General features: G+C 33.4%; 1 protein-coding gene across 4 annotated transcripts in view; it reads left to right on the top strand.

Moving 5' to 3' along the window:
* The window catches only part of LOC131849959 (doublesex- and mab-3-related transcription factor A2), a 37,129-nt gene extending 12,663 nt beyond the window's left edge, over positions 1 to 24,466 (top strand). For all 4 annotated transcript variants that reach the window (XM_059200098.1, XM_059200097.1, XM_059200096.1 and 1 more), the window contains exon 4: positions 23,300 to 24,466. In XM_059200098.1, the coding sequence (XP_059056081.1) occupies positions 23,300 to 24,069 (770 nt within the window). In that variant the 3' untranslated portion in view covers positions 24,070 to 24,466. The remainder of the gene's footprint in view (positions 1 to 23,299) is intronic.
* Positions 24,467 to 25,389: the final 923 nt, after the last annotated feature.

Here is a 25,389-nt window from a genome sequence, read left to right as displayed (position 1 = left end):
AGTCTCAGCCCGATCGGTTTTCATACAAACTTTCATCCCCTATTTTATCCCTTTGGAGGTAGAATTAATCAAAATCCTTTCTTAGCGGATGCCTACGTCATAACATCTACCTGCATGCTAAATTTGAGCCTGATCTGTCTAGTGGTTTGGGCTGTGCGTTGATAGATCACTATGTCAGTCACCTTTGAGTTATATATATTTAGATGTATGTTTCAAGATTCCTGTTCTTAAAAGGAGTTTTTTTTATGTTATCGCGAGTGCGGCCGGGGGGAGAGACTACTCTCACATTAGTTAATTGCTACTACTTGTTTCTCAAATGTTTATAATTTACTTTGCGTCATTAATTTGAAAGGCAAAACACTTTGAATGCTACTAAAATATAAAAATGTTGTGAATTGCGTCCCCTTTGAGGGGCGGTGGGTGTGCTCGTTTAACAGCGAGTTAGTCGCATTTGAATGTTGCTATTGAATTTCTTATAATTTCTTGTGTAAGTTTTTAATTTCATATTTTAACATTATAAAGTTATACGTTTCATAAACACAGTGCAAATTAAGTACCATGTTTAAATTAATTTTAATTAAAAATTCTTTCAAAAGACTTATTTAATGTAGTTATAAATTGTAGTAGGTCAGTATGTAACCCCTCCCCATTCTATTAACTTCTTTTCCCAATCCTTCACTGTCCAGGCTATTCGTCTTTGAAATTCCCTGCCACTGTCTATCAGATCTGCCCCATCCCATTCCGTTTTTAAAAAACTAGTAAAGTCTCACTTTCTCTCAAATTAAAAATCATTTGGAAAACTGTCTCATCACAAGAAGTGCGAGCAAGAAACTTGCGTGTTGCTCTTTTAAATAATTTTTGTAATTTTTTATATTTGTAAGTTAAAAATTTCAAAATTCATTGATAGCTTCATAAATTGACTAACTGTTGTAACTTTTCATGGATGAATAAATCCTTGAATAATCATATTATTCAATTATATAATTTTTTATTGACAAATTAATCAAAAAAACAGAAATCAAAGTTATTGTTTAGAATAGTAATATTGACAGTCTGTTATTTGTTAAAAATAATGTTATTGAAGTAAAAAATTATTACTTTTTCAAGTAGGTATAATGATTAAAAGATTAAATTTTTGTATGCTTTTAACACTCAGTTGTACACACCATATTCTAACAAATAAATAAATAATAATAATTATTATTTAACAGTCCAGGTATAAAAGTCTCTTGTAGTAAGTGGCATATAAACTGATATTCTGTTAAACTTACTTACATTAAGGGGTGGCTAGGGGGGTGTGGTGGTGAGCGGGAGGTGCGGGGGTGTCGCTCATTCTATAATAATGTGACCACATTAGATGCCACATAACATTTCTTAGTTGCATACCGACGGACAGGCGGCCCGCGCGGTCTATGTCATAAGCGCGGGCGGAATTGACATGTAATCAATTATTATTTAGTTTGGTCAGCAAAACTCAAGTGCATATTTAGATACTTATGGTAAATATGAAATTTTATGAGGGTGATCTCGGGGAAAGTACTACATACAGGGATCTCCGTAACCGTATCCGAAACTATCGGATATCCGATACAAAAAAATATTCGTAACCGTAACCGAACCGAAACAAAAATGTCGGATTATATCGGATTCGGTAGATCCTAATAAAGACACGTTATGTAACCATTTTATTAGCTATATTTTTGAATTTGAATTTTTTGAATTAGCTATACTTTTGAAATTCGTTAAAAAATTAATATCCCTAACCGAAATTATTCGAAACTAACGAATAATCCGAAATAATTTCATATCCGTATCCGGTATAATAATCATTCCTATATCCGAAACCTATCCGTATCCGAAATTTCATATCCATAACATCCCTGTAGCATACTAGCTGACCTGCGCAACTTCATCTGCATCACATTTACACGACATTTATCATTATATTTCGCCCAATTTATATAATATCCGTTTAAATTATAGCCTACGTATTTTTCTGATGTATAAGCTATATTTGACGACCTCGGTGGTCTAGCGGTCTAGTACTCCGCTTTACGACCGATGGTCGCGGGTTCGATTCCTCGCACGGCACAAACATTTGTATTCACAAGTATGATTGTTTGTATCGGTCTGGGTGTTTTCTATGTATAATATGTATGTATTTACAAAAAAAAATATCTATGAATGTGTATCAGTTATCTAATACCCATAACACAAGCTTTAGCTAGCTTAACTTGGGTCTAGATGGCGCTGTGTGAATTGTCCTGAGATTATATTATATTATACTATTACTGTAAAGTTTCATCAAAATTCGTTGAGTACTTTTTGCGTGAAAGAGTAACAAACATCCATTTATACTTATAAACTTTCGCGTTAAAACTGTATACGAATTTAGTGTGACGCCGCTAAGGGGTTCGAACCTCGGCTCAGGCGGTCGTAATTTCGATCCCCGTTTGAATTGGACGGGGGATCGATCGGAGGCTTTTAGTAAATCGCTAACGCTTCAGCGTGAGTTGGGCGGGTCGTGTAGCGAGCTATATTGGTGCGGTTGGAGCGTGTCGGAATGCGGCTACAGTGTATTGCGGCGCGGATATTCCGCTTTTATTATCCGTCACCCTCGTTTCTACACTTTCATATGGTCTCTTATTTTATTATCTCACGACAATATCAGAATTATATATTATGTACTAGCTGTGCACGCGACTTCGTTCGCAAGATATAGAGGACCAATGAGGAATTTCTATTTCATCCCCTATTTCACTTTACCCCCTTAAGGGTAAAATTCGTACAAACTTTGAATGTTATATTGATAGTCAAAAGCTGAAATAAACTTTTAAGCTTATAGCTTTAAAAATGACGATATTTCCATAGAACGTTTTATCTTCCCTTAAAGCATACATAGGGACGGACAGACAGCGACAGCGACTTTGTTTTATACTATGTAATGATATTCATGTAAGTTATTATTGTGTAGTATTAACTTACTTAAATAAAAATGTGTTACTAAGTTACTGAAGTGAACATAATTTAAGCTTAAATCTTTAAAACTACGCAACGGATTCTGAAGCGGTTTTTTTAATAGATAGAGTAATTCAAGAGGAAGGTTTATATATATAACTAGCTGATCCCGCGACTTCGTCAGCGTGGTTATTTAACTTTATTTTCTAAAATAAAAATAGCCTGAGTTATTCCCTATTACATCAGCTACCTACCAAAAAAAACCCGTCAAAATCGGTCCAGCCATCTCAGAGATTAGCGGGAACAAACAGATAAACAGACAAAAATTGTAAAAAATGTTATTTTGGTGTATGTACCGTATTTATATTCGTATGCATGTAGTAAACAACTGTTATTTCAATATTACAAACAGACACTCCAATTTTATTTATATGTATAGATACATGTACATGCGAAGCCGGGCGAGTAGGTAGTAATAATATAAACGTACAAAATCTATCAATAACAATTGTTATTATTACATATCGGATATAATGCGATCAACACGACTTCCATTGTTGGAACGTGGCGTCTAATTGAGCGGATGAACCATTCTGCGTGTTCATTTTTTATTTAAAATCAGCTATTGTAAGGAAATACTCGTCGAAATACTCGTCTAACAATTATGATGGTGTTTAAAAGAAATTTATTATTACTTTTTTTATTTTAACAATGCTGTATTGTTATTTGTTATATTTCGTTTGATGTTTTACGTTATTATGACAATTATAATTTTGTTTACAGAAATTTTATCATTATACTATGTAATAGTATAAAACAAAGTTACGATCGTCGTCTGTCCCTATGTATGCTTAAATCTTTAAAACTACGCAACGATTTTGAAGCGGTTTTTTTTAATCGATAGAGTGATTCAATAGGAAGGTTTATATGTATGATACATGTACACCTGTGCGAAGCCGGGGCGAGTAGCAATAGCTAAAAATAACAAATACAAAAGTTAGTGTAGTATAAAATAGAGTCGCTGTCGCTGTCTGTCCCTATGTATGCTTAAATCATTAAAACTACGCAATGGATTTTGAAGCGGTTTTTTAATAGATAGAGCGGTACAAGAGGTTTTTATATGTATAATACATGTACAACCGTGCGAAGCCGGGGCGAGTAGCTAGTCATTTATAGACTAAAAGACCTACAATATAGAACTACTGTTAAATCAATTCAAATCAAATCAAATCGAAAACTCTTTTATAGTAGTAGGACATTTAACCCCTTAATGACCATAAATTTTTTGTATCAATATATATTTTTGTCCTAACGTTACTATTACAATTAACAATGTTTTAGGGACCACATTTACCACCGCCAGCTCGTTGTCCAGTCAGAATATTAAAAAAAAATACCACATAAAGGGTAATAAATAATATATTTTAGTTATTGTATTATATTTTTTAAGATTTTTAATTTTAGGTTGTAGTTGTATAAATAAGTTATGTAAATAATATAATTAGTTAATACTTCAATTTAATTTGTGGTAATGTAGTAATGAGATATCGTAATAGTTACAAATGTGACAACTTACCATCGCTAGCTTGTTGTCCATTCGGAATATTGTAAACATACCATATTTATTTAATTTGTGGTCATGTAGCAATGAGATATCGTAATAGTTCCAAATGTAACAACTTACCAGCCAGCTCGTTGTCCATTCAGAATATTGTAAAAATACCACATTTATTTAATTTGTGGTAACGTAGTAATAAGATATCTTAATAGTTCCAAATGTGACAAATATCAGGTTACACCCCACATGTTCTGGACCATAGATATCATTGTAATGACAATATGAGATATAAAAACGGTTTTTTTTTAACAGAGATTATTTCTGCTTGTCTAGCTAGAAATGACTGAAGTCCCTGTGGACTGGATAACATAACAACCCCATGAATGTTTCATTTAAGAGCACGGATGTTACCCCATAAGAGAGTTTAATATATCATTTCATTTTTCGTTTTCTTTCTCTTGAATTAGCATTTATATTCCAATGAATTAGTGATATTTATAGTCTGTATGCAATATTCTGAAATCAATCTAGGAATCTAACCTTTGAAGTATGTAACATGTACATATATTGGTATAATAATATTATTATTAATAATAATATCTCAGGACAATTCACACAGCGCCATCTAATCCCAAGGTAAGCAGAGCTTGTATTATGGGTATTAGACAACTGATATAAATACATAGAATATAGAATATATTATACATAGAAAACACCCAGACCGATACAAACAATCATACTCATGAATACAAATGTATGTACCGTGCGAGGAATCGAACCACTCCGAATGAAACACTCCGAGTGTCGGACAATAACTGTTTGTTAAACGTAATTTTAACTACCTTAAGTACCGCACATCTATCTAAATATATATAACTCAAAGGTGACTGACATAGTGATCTATCAATGCACAGTCCAAACCACTTGACGGATCGGGCTGAAATTTGGCATGCAGGTAGATATTATGACTTAGGCATCCGCTAAGAAAGGATTTTGATAAATTCCACCCCTAAGGGGATAAATTAACACGAGCAAAGCCGCGGGCAAAAGCTAGTTGTCTATAAATTGTATAAGCTGTTGATTACCTGAAAGAAATAAATAAAATAAATCTACCGACAGTTCGGAATGATTTCGAGATGAGAAGAACTGACAAGAAACTCAGCTCGTATTCTTTTCAAATGAGCTTTTACAGAAATACAGATTCTTAAGTCCTATCAAATTCAAATTCAAAAATTATTTATTCATGTAGGACATTTTAGCCGCTTATGAACGTTAAATTTTTACATTATAATTTTATTTTTTCCCTACCGTAGCTATACTAGCTACTCGCCCCAGCTTCGCACGGATGTACATGTATTATACATATAAACCTTCCTCTAGAATCATTTTATCTATTAAAGAAAACCGCTTCAAAATCCGTCGCATAGTTTTAAAGATTCAAGCATACATAGGTACGGACAGACAGCGACGGCGATTTTGTTTTATAATATGTAATGATGTTTACCATCAGTACAGTCCACTTGTGGTGCACAGGTTCAAGTTAGGATATTAGTAGATATGGTACGTGTAGAGTAAACCTGCGGTTCAATACACAGCGATTAGCGGACATAACAGCGTTTTTATAATATCAATATTTTATTTATACAAACGAAAGATTTATACAATTATTTGTTTTATTTTTACAAGTTATTTTATTTATGTTTTCATTTACTTTATTGTAATTAATAACAAATACAAAAAGATTTGCATCAGAAATAACAATTAAACAAAAGAACTCTTCTGTAAAATCAAGATTTAAAAAAGTGTTTAAGTTAATACCTTCATTTACTCTCTTTTTGTTATATTTTAGATTTATTGTAGTTCCAATTAATTGTAAATTGAAAGAGGCGAGGACTGGTACATAAGATACTGGTTTCTACTTAACAATGAAAATAGGAAATATTAGATGAAAAATAAAAATTATATGCAAGTGTCAAGTACATAGATGTACATCATCATTACACGATTTTTATTGGTTTAAAGTAGTTTATATGCTAAATTTAAAAAAAAGTATTAGCATTGTGCACTCCTCTATATAAACTGTAGGTGTGCGGAAAGTTTTAATAATAAAAATGTAATTTTTAATCAACTGAGTACGATATAACTCAAAGGTGACTGACATAGTGATCTATCAACGTACAGCCCAAAACACTGGACGGATCGGGCTGAAACTTGGCATGCAGGTAGATGTTATGACGTAGGCATCTGCTAAGAAAGGATTTTGATTAATTCTACCCCCAAGGGGATAAAATAGTGAATGAAAGTTTGTATGAAACTTTGTCAATTTTAAACCGATCGGGCTGAGACATTTCATGCATAAAGCTACTATGACGTAGGCATTTCCTGAGAAAGGAATTTGATAAATTCCACCCCCAAGGGGATAAATTACCGCGAGCGAAGCCGCGGGCAAAAGCTAGTGTAATATAAATATGTATATCTGTTCTAAATTTCACCCTTAAATATATGTGAATATTAAGAAAGCGTAACAAACAAATCCACTATCGAATTTATAATATTGTGATTATGCGTATATAATTTTCATTATGCTGGCCCACAGTTGAATTACTCGTTGAGGTCCAACCACAGCCGTACCCCTGGGTCACTATCCATACTCGAGCGCATTCAAACTCAACTAAACCTCTCATCCATCCCTTTCCCACTTAAAGCATTCATCTGCTCCATCCCTCTCGCACGAATTCGATACCATTTATATTTCAAGTGGGCACTCATAATAATATTGGTATCTTGCTCGCTCTGATACGCAAAACGTATCTTTCATCTCGTGTCCACTTCAGGGATGGCTGGATGCAACCTGAGTTTTCATTGTATACAATAGCATAATGAGGCTTTCAGTGGAAACGGGTTGAGTGAAGGGTTGGCTTCAGCTTTTGATCGCTAACCTCTTCGTTTTAACTGCCCGTTAAATCTAGTACAAATCAGGTCTGTTGCGAATTTTTATGTAGGTATTCGTTATTTCAAGTAAAAGTAAGAGAGAGAGGGAGAGAGAGATAAAATTATAAAAGCTACTGAAAATTGTTAAATATTCATTGAATTTTAACTCCAAATATAATGAAATTGGAATCAAATTAGTTTGCAGACAATTACGTACATTTTTTTAAGATTAATTTTAAATTCACAATGAAATGAATTTCTATACCAATTCGATTCGATATTATTTTTATACTACGATGATAGCAATTAAGCATACGGCTCACCTGATAGTAAGCGGTTACCTATGGACATCAGGTAATGAGGCACGTGACAACCCTAGTGTTTTTTAAAACACCATCATTACCCATATTAGTTTGTAAACATTGTTGTCCATTTTAAATAGCATTTATTACAATAGCAACATTGATATTATTGATTTCCTCTTTCCATCAGGTGGGTCATCAGCGTTATGACCTCGCAGTTGTATAAAAAAAATAAGTTTGTTATTCTGAGTGGTCTAAAAGGATCAACAGGAAGAACTCTTCAAACCACCGCATTTGGGCAACTCAATAGAAACCCTCAGGAGTTGAACATTTAACAAATAATAATTCTATTGAGGTATCCATAATAATCGTCATTGGATGTAAAAAGTGTGTTACCACACAAAAGACTCCCGCCCTCGCTGACCGGCTCGTTTTATTCGAGGTTTCTACGAAAAAAAACTGAATTGGAATCACTGTTAAACTGCTGAGAGACTTTACAAATCCTTGCAAACATCTTCAAATAAACGTTCATATCAATTTATACTTTTTCACATTGTAATACGATATACTTTCTTTTTATAACTTTACGTGTTTAAAATCAGATCTGATTCTCGATTTTGGACGGTAAGCTTTTGAGAGTAGGTTTGGTTTTTAATTGCATTAGTATGTTTGTCTATTTTCGTTGAGTGCCCTCTGCTGGCTCTCCAATTTTAGGGTAAGGTTAATGGTTCAGTAATCGACAGACGCCGAGGGGCCGAGTTGTGTGTTTGATATGTTTAGCAGAGATAGAGTTGAATCTACTGGAAGTGTTAACTATTGGCTATTTCAAATTTAATTGAGCTGGCAGCTACTTCGGACATCAATCATTTATTCATGTAGGACATTTTAGCCGCTTATGAACGTCAAATTTTTACATTATAATTTTATTTTTTCCCTACCGTCCAGTTCGGTATATAGATCCAATTGAGAAGAACTGGCAAGAAACTCAATTGAATTACTTTTTTTTTAAAGCCAGTTTATTTACAATGTATTTTTATATAGGTGTCTATGTCTAACATTAAATGAAAATTCAGTGCATGAACAAAAACTTCGGTACCTTGCCTAAAGGAACTCTTTTTAATAATATATTTTAGTTATTATATTTCATTTATTAAAGTTTTTAATTTTAGGTTCTTTGTTGTATAATTAAGTTATGTATATATAATGCTATATTAATTTAAAAAAAGCACGTAGTAAAGTATTTACGTAACTTTGTTTTGTTAGTAATTATAACTGTTTCTCGTTACATACACTTCAATACTAAAGCATACAATCCACATATATATAAGTTATCTAAGAGTATAGTATATGCATAAAGCTACTATAACGTAGGCATTCCTTGAGAAAGGATTTTCATAATTTCCACACCTAAGGCGATAAATTAACGCGAGCGAAGCCGCGGGCAAAAGGTAGTAATTTCATAATTGGATTTTATTACTTTTTAGCTCTAATTTCTAAACTGACAGTACACTCGAGTTATCATTAGTATTTGTAATAGACATTAATAAAGACCTTTTTATTTGATTTGATTAATAGATTAATTAAAACAAGATGGCATGAAATTATTATATTAAAAAGTTGTATATCAAAATTTAAAATATTTATTCATGTAGGTCTATTACAAACTCTTATGATATGTCAAATCTATCGTCAGTTCGGAATGATTTCGAGATGAGAACTGATAGAAACTCAGCTCGTATTCTTTTCAAATAAATGTTGTACATGTTTACAATAATACAGATTCATTATAAATACAAATTTGGGAGAATAGAGTGACAGCATATGCTATTGCAAAAGTAAATAGTCTAATTACTGTTCGTAAACTGAAATATTGCCTTCATCTTTAATAATGTTGATAAATCATATGTATAACCTTCCAATCTACGGGATGGGATAATATTCGACCAGGACAATAAACTCCCATCAAAAGTGTTCACTTGGAATTTTGGAGGTTGCATTCAAATTCGATTTCAAACATAATTTATTCATGTAGAACATTATAGCCGCTTATGAACGTCAAATTTCTTATAAATATTTTTTTCTGCCTTGACTGTCTCTTCCAGAGGGTGTATATAAACTCTCCCTTTCGCCGCTCGTGAAACTGATACACGGAATACGATTGATTTTTTTTATTCTTGTAAGTGTGCGAGTACTCGCGTAACGTTACACGGCAGGGCTTCTCGCGTTTTATTAAAGCCAAACGACGCAATTTTTTTACGTACTACCTACTGGTATTTGATTAAAACATTGCAGTGTCGGGTTACTGCCGGTGCTACGGGTTTATTAGAGCTATTGTATTTATTAGGTTCACTCAGAGTTTGTTTGTATCGACATATATTAAAATTTTGGTTTCTGCTGCGTATTACCTGTTTTTATTACGGTTAGATATGTGGCGTGACAGTTTTTTTTATGTATAGCTACTTGCCCCGGCTTCACACGGGTATACATGTATTGTACATATATGTAATTACTATATCGCTTCAAAATCCGTTTCGTAGTTTTAAATATTTATGCATACATAGGGACGGACAGACAGCGACATCGACTTTGTTTTATACTATGTAATGATAATGGAATAGTACACACGCTTCGCTAACGGTATATGCTGGCGGGCCATCAGTGGAGGTCAGGAGTTCACGTCCAGATGTTATTATAGTATATTATGTAATACTAGCTGTGCTCGCGACTTCATCTGCGGAAAATAGTGACCTTGACGCTAAAATATTTCATAATTTAACCCAAAAAGGCTACAGAAAAAATTTTCATCGTTCTAGCTACAAAAATGACGAATTATCATCCCCTATATTATTTAACCCCCTTAAGGGTAAAATTTTTATAAACTTTGAATGTCGTATTTAGTACGTATTAAGTACCTAAACTTATATTTAATCCAGGCTTCAAAAAATCGTTTTCAAGTTTCTAAAAATGACGATACAATCTTTCGACCCCTTATGACCCTTTTTTCGCTTCAAGAAGTTCTTCCTATCTGCTTTTTCAGGATCTAGACTATCTGTGTACCAAATTTTAATTATATCGGTTCAGTAGTTTCAGTAGTTTGTAGTTTTGGCGTGAAAGCTAGACAGACAGACAAAGAGAGTTGCTTTTGCATTTATAATATTAGTAAGCATTAGGAAAACCTATATTATTAAGGGATATTGTAGAAATAGAAATAGAAACAATCTTTATTCAAATAAACTTAATATAAGCACTTTTGAATAGTCACATTTTTCTATTCTACCGCTCATTCGGAACGCAGACTCATCACAAGAAGAATGAGCAAGAAACTTGTGTGTTGCTCTTTTAAATAAATGTTGTTTGTAAGTATACTAAAGGCGAATTTTTTTAAATTTGTACTGTAGTTTATGAGTTTATTTGTTACAAACTTACAAATGTTTTCTCTTTTCAATATTAATCTAACGAACTTCAGCACATACCAGGTAACTTTTGATATTCCAATTGCATAAAAAAATTGATCATAACGATGTTAGATCATGACGTGAAGAGTTAATTTGATGAGATGATGACGTCGAGTGCATCACTCTACCACTCTACCACTCCATCGGAGCGGCGGCTACACTCGCCACTTGTACTAATTACTCTATTACCTACAGACCGGCATAGACTTTATGTTTTTTTTTGGCGGAGATCTATGATCTTATCTATAAGGTATTTATTTATTCAGAACAATAATTATTGTGTCGAATTTCAAAGTACAAAATTAAATCTAAATCTAAAAGAACAATGTCAAAATTATACCAATAACAATAAAATCAGTAATAGTAATACCAATAATCATTTCCAAATTGAGCCACAATAAACACTATACATATATATATGTATTGCAAAAACGGGCCATACGAATTATACTCTATTTTCTACCGCATATATCACGGGGAGTGTTCTGAGGAATTGTTCGGATTAATACCAGCTGCTGAGTTTCAACACCGTACCACCCGCCAGAAACTAAATTACCATCCTGATCATCTAGATGAATGGCGGTCTTCCACCGTGCGGTTTTCTAGAAACTTTTTGCCTCGGACAACCACATTATGGAATCACCTTCCAGCAATGGTATTTCTGAACCGATACGATATTGAAACCTTCAAGAAAAGAGCTTATTCCTTTTTAAAAGGCCGACAACGTACTTGCAATTCCCCTGGTGTTGCGGGTGCTCATGGGCGGCGGTAATCACTTACCATCAGGTGAGCCGCATGCTCGTTTGTAACCTGTGTTATAAAAAAAAATAGTAATATTATAAAGATTAAGAGAGAAACACATAAGTTTCTTGCTCATTCTTCTTGTGATGAGTCTGCGTTCCGAATGAGTGGTAGAATCAAAAATATGACTATTCAAGTGCTTGTATTAAGTGTATTTGAATAAAGATTATTTCTATTTCTATTTTATATTTGTTTTTTTGCGGTGATTCATGATGTTTCCTACGGTAACAAAAATAAATGTAATGTTTTATTTATATTTAGGCTTATACGGGCTATTGAAAAAAATCAGGTGAGTTTTTTGCCAGTTCTTCTTAATTCAATCTGTATAATGATTTGGACGGTAGGGAAAACATATTAATATATAAAAAATTATGACGTTAATAAGCGGCTAAAATAGTCTACATGAATAAATGATTTGATTTGTTTTAGAAAAGGGAATATTTGTAAACGGTTCAGTATTTTGAGTTACAATACATACCAATATGTATTGTAACTCAAAATACTGAACCGTTTTTATTGATATTTTTTCACTATTAGAAAGTTAATTAATCCTAAAACATATCTTGAATAATAAAAACATATAATTTGACAACAATTTAAATAAACTTTATGCAAACTACGATGTGAACATTCTTTGAACTAATATACTGTAGGTACTCTAATACAGGCGGAGAAAGCCGCGGCTCACAGCTAGTAGTCAATATTTATTAATCTGTAGATGTTTTATTATCTGTTTGGAATACAATGCGACGCGCCCGGCGCCGCGCCATATTAAATACAGTCGCGTAATTTAATTTAGAAGGTTTGTGATCCCTGATGTCAGGGTTGCCACATTTCCAGTTTATAAAAATAATTATCATCATTACATAGTATAAAACATTCGCTGTCTGTCCCTATGTATGCTTAAATCTTTAAAACTACGCAACGGATTTTGAAGCGGTTTTTTTTAATAGATAGAGTAATTCAAGAGGAAGGTTTATATGTATAATACATGTACACCCGTGCGAAGCCGGGGTGAGTAGCTAGAAAATAATAAAATGTCTGGATAAAAAAATTAGCGCCATCTAATCCCACGATTAGCAGACCTTGTGTTATGGGTACTAGACAACTGATATAAATACTTAGATGTTTTATATATACACATAGAAAAGTACCAACACAAACAAATAACCCTACTTATAAAAATTAAAAATTTGATATTTTTTTTACCTGTTATATTAATTAAAATGTAATTTAATATCATCTGTACATATAAATATAATTGGAGTGTCTGTTTGTAATATTGAAATAACATATATGCATTTGAATATAAATACGGTACATACACTAAAATAACATTTTTTACTATTTTTGTCTGTCTGTTTGTTCCGGCTAATCTTTAAAATGGCTGGACAGATTTTGACGGGACTTTTTTGGCAGGTAGCTGATATAATAAAGAGTAACTTAGGCTATTTTTATTTTAGAAAAATAAATAAAATTTGATGAAACTTTACAGTATATAGGTCATCAGGATAACATATAGACTATACATTTCACGAGGGTCAAACTTCAGGCACAACTTGTACGAGCTAATACAACATTATCTTGTTGATTTATTTTTGTTATGTTATGTCAATATAAAGTTAATAGAAGTTTAATTTTGATATTACAATGGCCAGTTTAAATATTTTTTAATAGGTAATTAAAATAACAAAAGAATAAAAAATAATTATTATATTTATTAATTATGTGACAACCCTAGCAATAGGCGACCGTATGATTGCATTGCAATAGCTTACTAATTCCTCAATCGAATGTATAACCCTGCCTTCAATATCCCACCCCAACATCCATTATAAAACCACCTCTGACTCCTTCATCATAAAGTTCAAATTTGTTGAAATTTAGTTAATAATAGAGGTACCCAACAATTGGTTTTATTGTTACCACCCGCCGATTCAAAGTTACCTACACGGTATACGAAACCACCGTTATTTTCTTGTAAATTCAATCTTATTGCTTGATTTTAGAGTTGATTACAGTTTGTACGGGTGCAGTACTAAATAATAAGTGTCGTAAACAATCGTGTGCAGGGTTAGGGAACATTCGCTAGCGATAATCACTTCAGAATGGACGGATATCGCCGGAGGGTGGCTGGTTTTGTAGTTGGGATGTTTTATTAATTTTTAAACGCACCCATTTATAGATATTAATTTGATTTATAGAGGCCAGCTATTATAATTCCAGTGTATTTTATAATCTGTGAATACATCTGTTGAGTCTGTGACTTTTAATCTATGACATTACTTCCTTACTAATTATGATCTGTGGTAGTATACAGTAGTATACCGGTACGGATTCTATTGAAAACTAGCTGTAGCCGCGACTTCGTCCGCGTGGAATTTAACTTTATTTTTCAAACATAAAAGTAGCCTAAGTTACTTCTTATTACATCAGCTACCTGCCAAGAAAAGTCCCGTCAAAATCGATCCAGCCATTTCAGAGATTAGTCGGAACACACAGATAGGCAAAAATGCTAAAAAAATTTGGTATATGTACCGTATTTATATTCATATGCATGTAGTAAAAAACGGTTATTTCAATATTACAAACAGACACACCAATTATATTTATATGTATAACTAATCTTGGATACGTCTATAACAAATTTAATACAAATCCAGAGAAGCGTAGTAATGTGTACTAACGAATGAAAAAGTTTTTATAAATCCATATAATAGAATAATAATATCTCAGGACAATTCACACAGCGCCATCTAGTCCCAAGCTAAGCAGAGCTTGTGTTATGGGTACTAGACAACTGATATAAATACATGGAAGGCTTTTTTTGTTGTAAATAAATACATATTGTTATAAATTCAGCAGCTCGTATTAATCAGAACAATTCCTCAATAAACTCCCCGTGATATATGCGATAGAAAATGCACAGAGATGCAATGTCTCGCCGCAGAACCAAAGGGACCAATATATATATATATATATATATAAGTGTAAGATGAAAAGGTGAACCTAAAGGGACGTATGTTGTTCAAGGAGCACTTCATAAATAATAAAATAAAAAATGAACTGTCGAGTGGTGCGTAACTGGCCGTTTCGTGGCAAAGGATTAACTTTGCCGTGTGGTTACAGAACTATAAGTTTGTTAGCCCGTTAAAAAAAAGTGGTTTAAACTGTATGCTTTATACACAGTGTATATAATACTAGATTTTACCCGCAGCTTCGCTCGCGTTAATTTATCCCCCTAGGGGTGGAATTTATCAAAATCCTTTCTTAGGTGATGCCTACGTCATAGTTGTTTTATACTTGCAAAATCTCAGGATTTGATCGGTTTGAAATTGACAAAGTTTCATACAAACTTTCACCCCCCTATTTTATCCCCTTGGGGGTAGAATTAATCAAAATCCTTTCTTAGCGGATGCCTACGTCATAACATCTACCTGCATGCCAAATTTCATCCGTCCAGTGGTTTGGGCTGTGCGTTGATAGATCACTATGTCAGTCACATTTGAGTTATATATATTTAAATGATTCTTTGTATCGGTCTGGGTGTTGTTTTTACGAAAAATATCTATGTATTTGTATTAGTTATCTAGTACCTGTACGGGTAACCGCCCATGCCTACTTACTGTGGAATACACAATTGCCGATATATACAATTGCACCTGAATTCATTTCATCTCATTATATTTATTTTAGCATTAAAATCAGTGTTGGAGTAGCATCAACCAAGACGGTTTTATTTAGCAAAAACCCCTCATCAATCAATCAATCAATCAATATATCAACTAATATCATTATCACGGAACTGTGGACTTAAACCCCCACAGTACCCATAAGCGAAAGCTAACCTTGTGTCGCTAATTCGCTAGCTTAACTTGGGTCTAGATGGCGCTGTGGGAATTGTCCTGAGATTATTACTATTATATTAAGGACTACGATTGTTTTTATGGTCTGGGTGTTTTGTATATATAATATGTATGTATATATAATCACGGAACAATCAATAGCTGCAATGAGAATCGTTACAAGAAAAGGATAAATGTTAACAAAGGTGATGTTTTGTATGCAGCTAGTATAGAAATAAAAATCTATATATATTAAATCTATTAAAAGTATATCCCTATATTTACTAATATTATAAATGCGAAAGTAACTCTGTCTGTCTGTCTCGGTGTCACGTAAAAACTACTAAACCGATTTAAATGAAATTTGATACACAGATAGTCTAGACCCTTAGAAAGGATATAGGGTACTTTTTCATGCGAAGAAAGGGTTGCAAGGGGTTGAAACGGGAGATGAAAGATTATATGAATGAATCGTCATTTTTGAAGCTAGAAGCTTGAAACTTGTTTTTAAGGCTGTTGAATGAATTACATGGAAGCTAAAACGATGAAACTTTTTTATTTAGCTTTTATTGTGTTAGATCATTGAATATTTTTTCATTATTTAAGCAGACGCAGTCGCAGGTACTGCTAGTTAAAATATAAGTATAGTAGATGTATATTCAGTCGTCGGGCAAGAAAGAAAAACAAAAGCAAAAGTCATTCGCCATAAAGTGGGTAGAGCAAAACAAGAAGCAAATAAAACTGTAATTACGTTATTATATGGATCCAGCGCCGTTCATATTTCAAAGTAATTAGAGAAAGATTTTTAACTTTTTCTTTCACATTTTTTTTCGCTGCGGTAGTTGCCAACGGTCGGTCACTTTTAGGGTTGCAGGGGTGTGGATTTTTATATTTTTCTTTCGAGAAGGGTTTTAATATATATAGGTTTCTTAAGGGTCGGAAATGTGCACGTGATACCCCTAGAGTTTCAGGCGTACATAGGCTACGGTAAGCATTTACGGTAGATGGGCCGTATGCTTGTTTAAAAAAATCGAATTGTGTTACTTTGCTCTATTTCTTAAATCAAATGAAATAAATAATTATTTATTCATATAGATACAACATTTTAGCCTCCTATGATATGTAAATGTTCGAATTTGACGATCATATGCGAACGTAATTTTTTTTGTCTTATAATTTTTCCATTACCTACTAGTTCTGTATATAGATTCAGCAGAACTGGCAAGACACTTAACTAAATTACTTTTTTTTTAAACGCCAGTTTATTTAAATTGTATATTTATATAGGTGTCTATGTGTAACATTAAATGAAAATCCCGTGCATGAACAACTATTGCCATGCACGCTCGTCATTCAAGTAATCGTTTAGTGAGTAATAGGCTTTGCTCGATAAATATGATTTCAAAGATGTTTTGAATTTATTTATTATTGTAAATTTTTATACCTACTCTCATAAAAAACCTATTGGCCTTTTTTAAACGATTGGGGACAGCAAGTTTGTCATTAAATCTAGTATTAATATAATGAATATTGCTGTTTTTTTGGATAGATTTTTGTGAACATATAGAATATTTGAGTATATAAATTGAGAAGCAACGGTGAGAATATTTGTCATTTTAAATTCTCGGTGGAAATGATTTAGTTTCATGTACATTCCTCACTTTCGCAAACCGTTTACGAGTAACCCTTCCTGTTAGCAAGAGCAATTGTAAATGGAGTCATACACACATGAATGATAATGTGGTAGCTGGTACATTGTCAACGGCAGGCGGCTGTAAATCAGCGCACAATGGTAGAGCGCGCACTATGTCGTAATGTGCAGCACTGTCGCAAGTACTTGTACTAGTTACTGGTACGAGTGCAGTGGCACCACGCCAGTACTCTCACTGTTCCTTAATATTTATTATGTTTCAACTGTTTAGTACATATGAAATACTTATAATTTGTACATGCCTATATTTTTGAGACTTTAAGATAATTTTCGTGTAATTTGTGTTTTAATTTTTATAATGTAGGTATATAGGTATATACTAGGTATATATTAGAGATGCCGCGAATAGTTGTTATAGCGAATAGTCGAATACCGATTAATCGCCATTCACTTTGGCGAATAGTCGAATAACTCGCCATTATTATTCGACATAATAAAGGAATATTAAAAATATTTTTTATTGTTATTAAATAATAAAATCACGCTTGTACATAGTACTCTTATACTTACCGCACATTTATTTGTTACTGTAACCATGTTTTTTTTAGGTTATCAGAAAAGAAAACAATAAAGTTAAAGAAATCAGTTTCATATCATAATATTGGTAGTAATTTTTCATTAAATGCTGGCAACCCTTTTCTTATACCTATTTTACGGGGAATATCTCGTTTTGTCTTTTTTGTTCATTCAAACTTTATTTTAGACGATTCTTCTCCGAATTTTGAATAATACTGGCTATTATTCGGTATTCGATGAATAACAAAAAAAAATGTCGAGTAATGTCGAATACCAAATAATAGTGAGTATTCGTGGCAACTCTAGTATATATATAGTGCTGCTTGTAGGGACTGGTCTGCTCTTATCACTACGACTGATTTAATCTTATTGTGTTTTTATATTTGACACTAAATAAATTAGTGCTGGTTGGTAGTTTGTATTCACACGTTTCGACTTGTAAATGTAAACTTACAAGGATTATTTAAAAGAGCAACACACAAGTTTCTTGCTTATTCTTCTTGTGATGAGACAGCTTTACGAATAAGCGGTAGATTTAAAAAAATGTTGACTATTCAAGAGTGCTTAAATTAAGTTTATTTGAATAAATTATTTTACTATTCTATTCTATATTATAGTGCTGTATAAGCTATATTACTATAAAGTTCCATCAAAATCCGTTCAGTAACTTTTGCATGAAAGAGTAACAAACATCCATCCATACTCACAATCTTTCGCGTTTATAATATTAAGAAGATTTATACTTATGACATTGTACGTTGTACTTTATATCAAATCTTATATTAAACAATTTTTGTGTAAGAAAGCCTATTACATGATATACGAATTCATAGACGACAACGTATCAAGTAAGTAATTAGTTTATTAGCATACAACGTTATAATTTGTTTATCTCATTGCTTTCTTGATTTAATTATTTTAGAAATATGAAAGCGTAGCGGTTTTTGTATTGATTGCCGCATGCATTCTTATGTGAAATGTGAATACTATAACTATCAGATGGCAATTGTGAGCAGCTATGACGTGGTCTGGTGTTTTGAGTAGTCATGGTCACTACAATGTCCAGACTTGTGGCGGCGTGGTGGGCCGAGTCATTGTCTGTCTTATGACAAAAAGCTATAAATGTTGTTTATAAGGACATTCTGTAGTAGGTAGGTATATTTAATAATAGCATTGCACTCGTGTGAAGCCGGGCGGGTCGCTAGTTATTGTATACTAGCTGTTCCCGCGACTTCGTCCGCGTGGAACAGCTTTAGCTTTATTTTTCTAAAATAAAAGTAGCCTAAGTTACTCCTTATTACATCAGCTACCTGCCAAAAAAAGTTCTGTCAAAATCGGTCCAGCCATTTCAGAGATTAGCCGGAACAAACAGACCGACAGACAGACAGACAAAAATTATAGAAATTGTTATTTTGGTATATGTATATATATGCATGTAGTAAAAACGGTTATTTCAATATTACAAACAGACACTCCAATTTTATTTATATGTATAGATAATAGTCATATTACACGTTGTTTTTTGGAATAGAACAATTTCATGAAGTCGTGCAGGCTCAGTGGCGCGGACCAGTCATTGTGTTCCTGCAATTACAAGCCGACTCGTTTTCAGTCACGTGTGCGAATTTAATGGCGTTGTTATTGTTTTTTAAACCCCCGCCGGTGGGGGTGGACGTGAGGGGCAGGGGGTGGGGGAGGGGTTGTTGTACCATACTCGGCAAAATGAATTCGATCAGAGTTCAATCGAGTTTGCATGTAATGAATTAGATGTATATGGCAGTTGTTATAGTGATGTTATAACTAGGGATGTGCCTGATGTCCGTATCCGTATCCGTATACGCGGATATCCGAGAGAGAAGTATCATTAATTAATCATTTATGACATTTATATTAAACTAGCTGTATACGCGACTTCGTCCGCTTGGAATTTAACTTTATTTTTCTAAAGTAAAAGTAGCCTAAGTTACTCATTACATAAGCTACCTGCCAATAAAAGTCCCGTTAAAAACGGTCCAGCCATTTCAGAGATTAGCCGGAACAAACAGACAGACAGACAAAAATTGTAAAATATGTTATTTTGGTGTATGTACCGTATTTATATTCATATGCATGTAGTGAAAAGCGGTTATTTCACTATTACAAACAGACACTGCAATCTTATTTATATGTATAGATTTATATTTATTTCCAACAATAAAATTATATATATAAAAATCACAATCGAAATACATTACACCTATGGATACTAACAAAGAAGTTTTATTTTTTGTTACTCTTGATAATTTGTGAAACTAAACTACTTTTCATAAATACAAGAGGGACTTGATATAACGATCACAAAGATCAATGTAAAGAGTTTTATAAGAAAATCTATTTATAGTATGGGTTCCAGGGAGTCTTTACGAGAGTGCTTTAAGGAATCAAATATCCTCACCGTTGCTTCTCAATACATTTATGAAAATATCATCTATGCCAGGAAGAATATAGACAGTTTCAAAAGAGTTAGTGATTACACTAATAAAAGCTTACGTAACAATAACAAACTGATTTTACCTAAATGTGGTTTAACTAAAGTTAGTAATTCGTTTTATGGCAATTGCGTAAGGTTTTACAATAAAATACCAGAGTCTGTTATAAATCTGCCTGAAAAGAGATTTAAATGTCATATAAAATACTTCCTTTGCAAAAAAGTTTATTATAAAATTTAAGAATTCGTTAACGACAATAATGTTTTTATAGAAAAACTTAAAATCCATAGCACTGACAATATTATCTGATTACACTAATAATGAGTGCGTAGCGATTTCTATGTTGATTATCGCATGCCTCTTACTTGTTATACTGTAATTATTATATAAAAAAACATCTATTCAAAAGAGCAACACACAAGTTTCTTGCTCATTCTTCTTGTGATGAATCTGCATTCCGAATGAGTGGTAGAATCAAAATATAACTATTCAAAAGTGCTTGTAATGAGTTTATTTGAATAAAGATTATTTCTATTTCTATTTCAAAAATACACAAGAAAAGAAAAAAATGTACCATTTTGAATATAATAGTTGGTCCGTTGTACTTTGTGTGTACGCCCTCACTTTAAAATAATAAGGGTATAAGAATTTCATTAAAATGTCCGCCATTTTGTTTATTCAAACACATTCATTTATAGAATCCACAATGAAACATACAATACTGGCCATTTTGAAATTTTGCGGGAGGGAGCGAGACGCAAACATGTTTTTGTTTGTAAAGAAAGGGATGCATGCTGCTATTGAAATTGAATTTGAATTAATAAAGACATCTGCTTGAAAACGATATAGGCAGACGGTTTTTTGTCCGTCTGTGTGTAATGCGGTTATTTTGTTTACATTTGGTATTCAGAGAATAATTATTGTGTTTGTAAAGGGTATTTAAATGCAAACTTATTGGTACTTTTAAATTTGTTTTGTGTATTCACTTATAGATTTATAAATTATTAGCTGTTCCTGCGACTGCGTCCGCGTGGATTTTAACTTTATTTTTCTAAAACTAAAAGTAACCTAAGTTACTCCTTATTACATTAGCTACCCGCCAAAAATAGGCTCGTCAAAATCGGTCCAGCCATTTCACAGATTAGCCGGAACAAACAGACTGAAAGACACAAATTGTAAAAAATGTTATTTCGGTGTATGTACCGTATTTATATTCATATGCATACTATGTAATGATAGATACTAGCTATTTCCTGCGATTTTCTTCGCATGGAATCTTTTTTTATTATGAAGATAAATAAAATGTCTAAAACAGTTACAGTTACAGTATAGTACGCGTAGGCAAATTGCTACCGCGTAGCAATACGGCTACGCAGCTACGATGCTACGGAGTATAGCTAAAACACCTGGCGTTACGTCGTACATGTGAAATAATCAAATTATTATGTACTGATACACACATCTGTTGTCATCATCTGTATGTCTGTTTGTTCTTGCTATAATCTCTGAAACGAGTGGACCGATTTTGACGGGACCTTCACTCGCAGATAGCTAATATTATAAGGAGTAATCTTATCCTACTTTTATTTTAGAAATTTTATGTATTATAAGAAAAAAATGCAATTTCAATTCTATACGAGCGAAGTGTCGGGTAATAGTTAGTATGTAATAAACATATAAGAGTAATGGAACACCATATCATTACCTCTACAATGAATACGTCGCGCCGTGAGCGTGCCGATGTTCGGTGATGATTTACGCGTCTGTTTATAACACTGGCCGGTGGCGGGAACAAAAGCAGCATTGTACTGACCAACGACGATGTCACGCCGCGCTGCGTTGCAAATGATATACACACGCAATTATGACGCTCTCTTGGTGATGGGAATGTAGTTATTTGTATAGACTAGCGACCCGCTCTGACTTTGTACGGGTAAAATAGTAATTAATATCGCAGGACAATTCACACAGCGCCATCTAGTTTGATTTCTCTTTTCTTACCTCGTCAGTCCCAGATACAACTTTTAGATTTCTACATACGTCTACAGTATGTGCTCAGTTCGTTTTATTAGTATAGGTTTATTTAGTACTAGCTGTACTCGCGACTTCGCCCGCGTGGAATCTAACTTTATTTTTCTAAAATAAAAGTAGCCTAAGTTACTCCTTATTACATCAGCTACCTGCCAAAAAAAGTCCCATCAAAATTGGTTCAGCTATTTCAGAGATTAGCCGGAACAAACAGACAGACAGACAGACAAAAATTGTAATAAATGTTATTTTGGTGTATATACCGTATTTATATTCATATGCATGTGGTAAAAACGGTTATTTCAATATTACAAACAGACACTCCAATTTTACTTATATGTATAGATATATTTTTGGTATTAAGTATTAGTTAAGTATCCTGAGTGGGTTGCGTATTCATTTTTGCGGCACTTTCTTTTATTTGTACATATTTTTCTGTTTCTGTCTGTCCGTCCCTATATAAGCTTAAATTTTTAAAACTACGCAACGGATTTTAAAGCGTTTTTTTTAGTGATTCAAGAGGAAGGTTTATATATATAATACATGTACACTCGTGCGAAGCCGGGGCGAGTGGCTAGTAATATTATAAATGAGAAAGTAGTGTATGTTACTCTTTCACGCAAAACTCACACCTCACATACATATGTTATGTATTTGCAATTAGTCAATACAGAATATGTCTGTTTATCTGACTGTATTATTAAATTTATTTTCTTTTGTCAACAGTTCAAAAACGCGCTCGAATCACCGAGGTATGCTCAAGTCCCTCACCACCTACAGAGCAGCAACCACAGGAATCAAAGACCCCAGTCCCCACGCCGCCCCTCGCGACGCCTCCACCACGCTCTCCCTCCGACCACGAGCTAAACGTAGAAGAAGAACTAGAAGACCAATCAGAGACGTCACTAACGCCCGAAAACCTCTCTATGAAAGAGGCCAGAACTGAAGACACGCCCGTCAAGAAGGAAGACGACGAGAAATGGGAGAATCCAGATTTTAAATACAAAATGTTCAGACGTGACAGAAAGCCTGAATCTGCGGCTGAACCTGTACAAGAAGACTCACATCCTTACCAGAAGTCTCCAGTAGATGTATTGATCAAAGTGTTTCCGAGGCGGAGTCGAGCGGAGATAGAGACGATCCTCGCTAGATGCAAGGGAGATGTCGTAGCTGCTATGGACATGATGCTAAACGGGACAGACAATACATCCTACAATGTAACTCAAGAATCGCCGCCGTATTTGCAAAATTATCAGTCAAAATCTGCTTTCTCACCGTTGTCGAACCAAAGCTTCAAGTTTTCTCCTTCTAGAAGATTCCTGACGCCTCCTTATAGTGGCACTGGGTATCTACCGACGGTGATACGACCTCCGCCGGACTATTTGTCGTCTTTCATGCCGCCAGCTGAGTTGATGTACGGGAGACAACTCCAGGTACCCTCGCCTGGCACTTCACCTACGTCTGATAACACGAATAATGAGGGCTTCTCTGATTAGGGGTACCTGAAATATTGGACCGTTTTGTAATAGTTGGACGTTTTGATTGTTGGAGTAGAGCTGCAGTGTGTTAGATATAGTTTTGTAAATAAATATTTATATTGTCAGGACATTAATACTTACATTTTAATATGGAATGGTACGCTGTAAAAATCACTTGAAACTGGTCAAAATATTTAAAGCAGTTAAGAATTAACAGCGAATAAGAAATTGTTTGCGTAGTATATAATTGTATTGATATTAAATTTATAGATATTTTCTGGTCTACTTGAACCTCTAGTAACAATCCGTTAAATGTATAAGTCCGGTATACGGTCCGGTTGTCTAGTGGTTTAGCACACCGCCTCACTTCCGATGGTTGCGGGTTCGATTCCTCGCAAAGCACAAATATTTCTATGTATGAGTACGATTGTTTGTATCGGTCTGGGTGTTTTCTATATATAATATGTATGTATTTACAAAAACAAATATTTATGTATTTGTATCACTTATCTAGTACCCATAACACGAGCTTCAGCTAGCTTAACTTAAGTCTAGATGGCGCTGTGTGAATTGTCCTGAGATTATTATATATAATTCTTTTTAAAAATTCTAATAAGTATAAAATTCGAAATTATACTCAGTTTTATATTAAATAAATCAATTATACTAATCATGAAACAATTCTCACGTAACACACCGCCATTTTTGTTGCTTTTTTTTTAAATTATTTTCACATAACCTCAAATGGATTGAGGTTGAAAATCAGTGTTTTGTTCTCTGAGCAATCTGCTATACTGAGTTTCTGATATTTTTGTGTTATCCCGAATCACATTTAACGACATAAATATCCCAAATTACTCTTAAATAGAGCTATGTTTTGTTGATATTTATACAAGTATAATTGTGTGATTGGTGATGATCAAAAAAACTATATATCTATCTACCCTCCGGTTTCGCACGGTTGTACATATATTATACATATAAATCTTCCTCCTGAATCACTCTATCTATTAATAAAACCGCTTCAAAATCCGCGTAGTATTAAACATTTAAGCATACATATTGACGGACAGACAGCGACAACGACTTCGTTTTATACTATGTATAAGATCTAACATTATGGATCAAGATATTTCTATTAAAAATGAAAATCCGTTTCGTTACAACAACCTCATTTCCACATAGCAATTTGTAAAATTGGATTAAACGTGGTATGTTGAGTTTTACGTTAATTTTTTATGGATATTTGTTTAAAAAAATATTTTGTCTAAATTACAAGCTTGCTTTAATTTGCAGTGACTACGAGACAAAGTTACTGTCATTTCTTACTTGTTGCAG

This window comes from Achroia grisella, unplaced genomic scaffold (genome assembly GCF_030625045.1).
Source record: "Achroia grisella isolate CSIRO2021 unplaced genomic scaffold, CSIRO_AGI_Agris_v1 utg669, whole genome shotgun sequence".
Classification (NCBI taxonomy): domain Eukaryota; kingdom Metazoa; phylum Arthropoda; class Insecta; order Lepidoptera; family Pyralidae; genus Achroia; species Achroia grisella.
The sequence above is the reverse complement of the archived record's forward strand: the minus strand, read 5'-3'. Positions and strand labels throughout refer to the sequence as shown.